The 1,367-nt window shown below is 52.4% G+C and overlaps 1 protein-coding gene across 1 annotated transcript in view; it reads right to left on the reverse strand.

Moving 5' to 3' along the window:
- The window catches only part of ZNF395 (zinc finger protein 395), a 14,225-nt gene that overhangs the window by 3,264 nt on the left and 9,594 nt on the right, over positions 1-1,367 (reverse strand). The window contains exon 7 of the mRNA XM_021716823.1: positions 1,293-1,365. Within this exon, the coding sequence (XP_021572498.1) occupies positions 1,293-1,365 (73 nt within the window). The remainder of the gene's footprint in view (positions 1-1,292; positions 1,366-1,367) is intronic.

Raw genomic sequence — 1,367 nt, forward strand, 5'->3', positions numbered from 1 at the left:
TTTTTTTTTTTTTTTGAGTTGGAGTCTCACTCTGTCGCCCAGACTGGAGTGCAGTGGCTGCTCCTGGCCACTGCAGCCTCGACCTGCTGGGCTCCGGCGATCCTTCAGCCTCAGTCTTCCTAGTAGCTGGAATTACAGGCACGCGCTACCATGTCTGGCTGATTTTTTAATTTATTGTAGAGATGAGGTCTCACCAAGTTGCCCAGGCTGGTCTCGAACCTGTAAGCTCAGGCAATCCTCTCGCCTCAGCCTCCCAAAGTGCTGGGATAACAGGCTTGAGCTACCATACCCGACCCACAAAAGGATTTTAAGACAAACTGGTCAGGCACGATAGCTCGTGCCTGAGATCCCAGTACTTTGGGAAGCCGAAGAGGGAGAACTGCTTGAGCCCAGGAGTTCAAGACCAGCCTGGATAATATACTGAGACTCCGTCTCTACAAAAATGTAGAAAATTAGCTGGGCGTGGTGGCATGCACCTGCAGTCCCAGCTACTCAGGAAGCTGAGGCAGAAGAATTGCCTAAGCCCAAGAGGCTGAGGCTGCAGTGAGTCATGATCATGTCGCTGTACTCCAGCCTGGTCTCCAGTGAGACTCCTGAATCAAAATATAATAATAATAAAACTGACGCACAGCAAGCTGTACATTCCCTGAGAATTACTATGTGCAGTGAAGGCCATCTTAAATGTCACCTCCTCCGTGGCAACCTTCCCAACCACACAGGCATAATAACGTGGTTTCTCCTGTACCCACAGTTCTTTCTCATGCCTCATGCCTCTCGTGAATAGCACTTTGACTAGCTCCTATAATTAACCACAGGAACATACTCACTTCTCTCTCCACCTAACCCCCGCACTCCATAAGGGCAGGAACTATGTCTGGTTCTACCCAAAAAGCTTACTTAGCCCAATGCCTGACACAGAGTAGGTGTTCGAAAACACAGCTGCTGGACCGTTTGTTGATGTAACACCATCCTAAGGCCCAGAGATTTGCTCTGGGAAGCCCAACTACCCTGCGCCACCCCCTTGAGAGCCACCAGTGTGATTGCGTTCGCGGCCCAAACCTATCGCCCTGGTGACTGAGGGACTCAGCTAGATCTCTGGTCACCACTCAGGACGGCGACCCGTGTGGAACGCCAGGAATTCCTACATCTATTGACTGTGAAATCAGTTTCCTTTTCCCTCTTTGTAGAATTCAGAGATGGGCCATCTGGCCAAAGGATTGTCAGCAGCGGGCGATGGGGCCAACCAGTGACAAGTCAGGTGGCCCAGGCCTCCGGAGCGCCCCCACCTGTACCTGGTAAGCATGGTCGGCCTGGATGTGCCAGAAGGACCCCGGAGCTGACTTGCTGAGCGCCCCCGAGGGCAGGGC

Source organism: Carlito syrichta, unplaced genomic scaffold (genome assembly GCF_000164805.1).
Source record: "Carlito syrichta isolate Samal-C Ts95f unplaced genomic scaffold, Tarsius_syrichta-2.0.1 Scaffold308976, whole genome shotgun sequence".
In the NCBI taxonomy this organism is placed as follows: domain Eukaryota; kingdom Metazoa; phylum Chordata; class Mammalia; order Primates; family Tarsiidae; genus Carlito; species Carlito syrichta.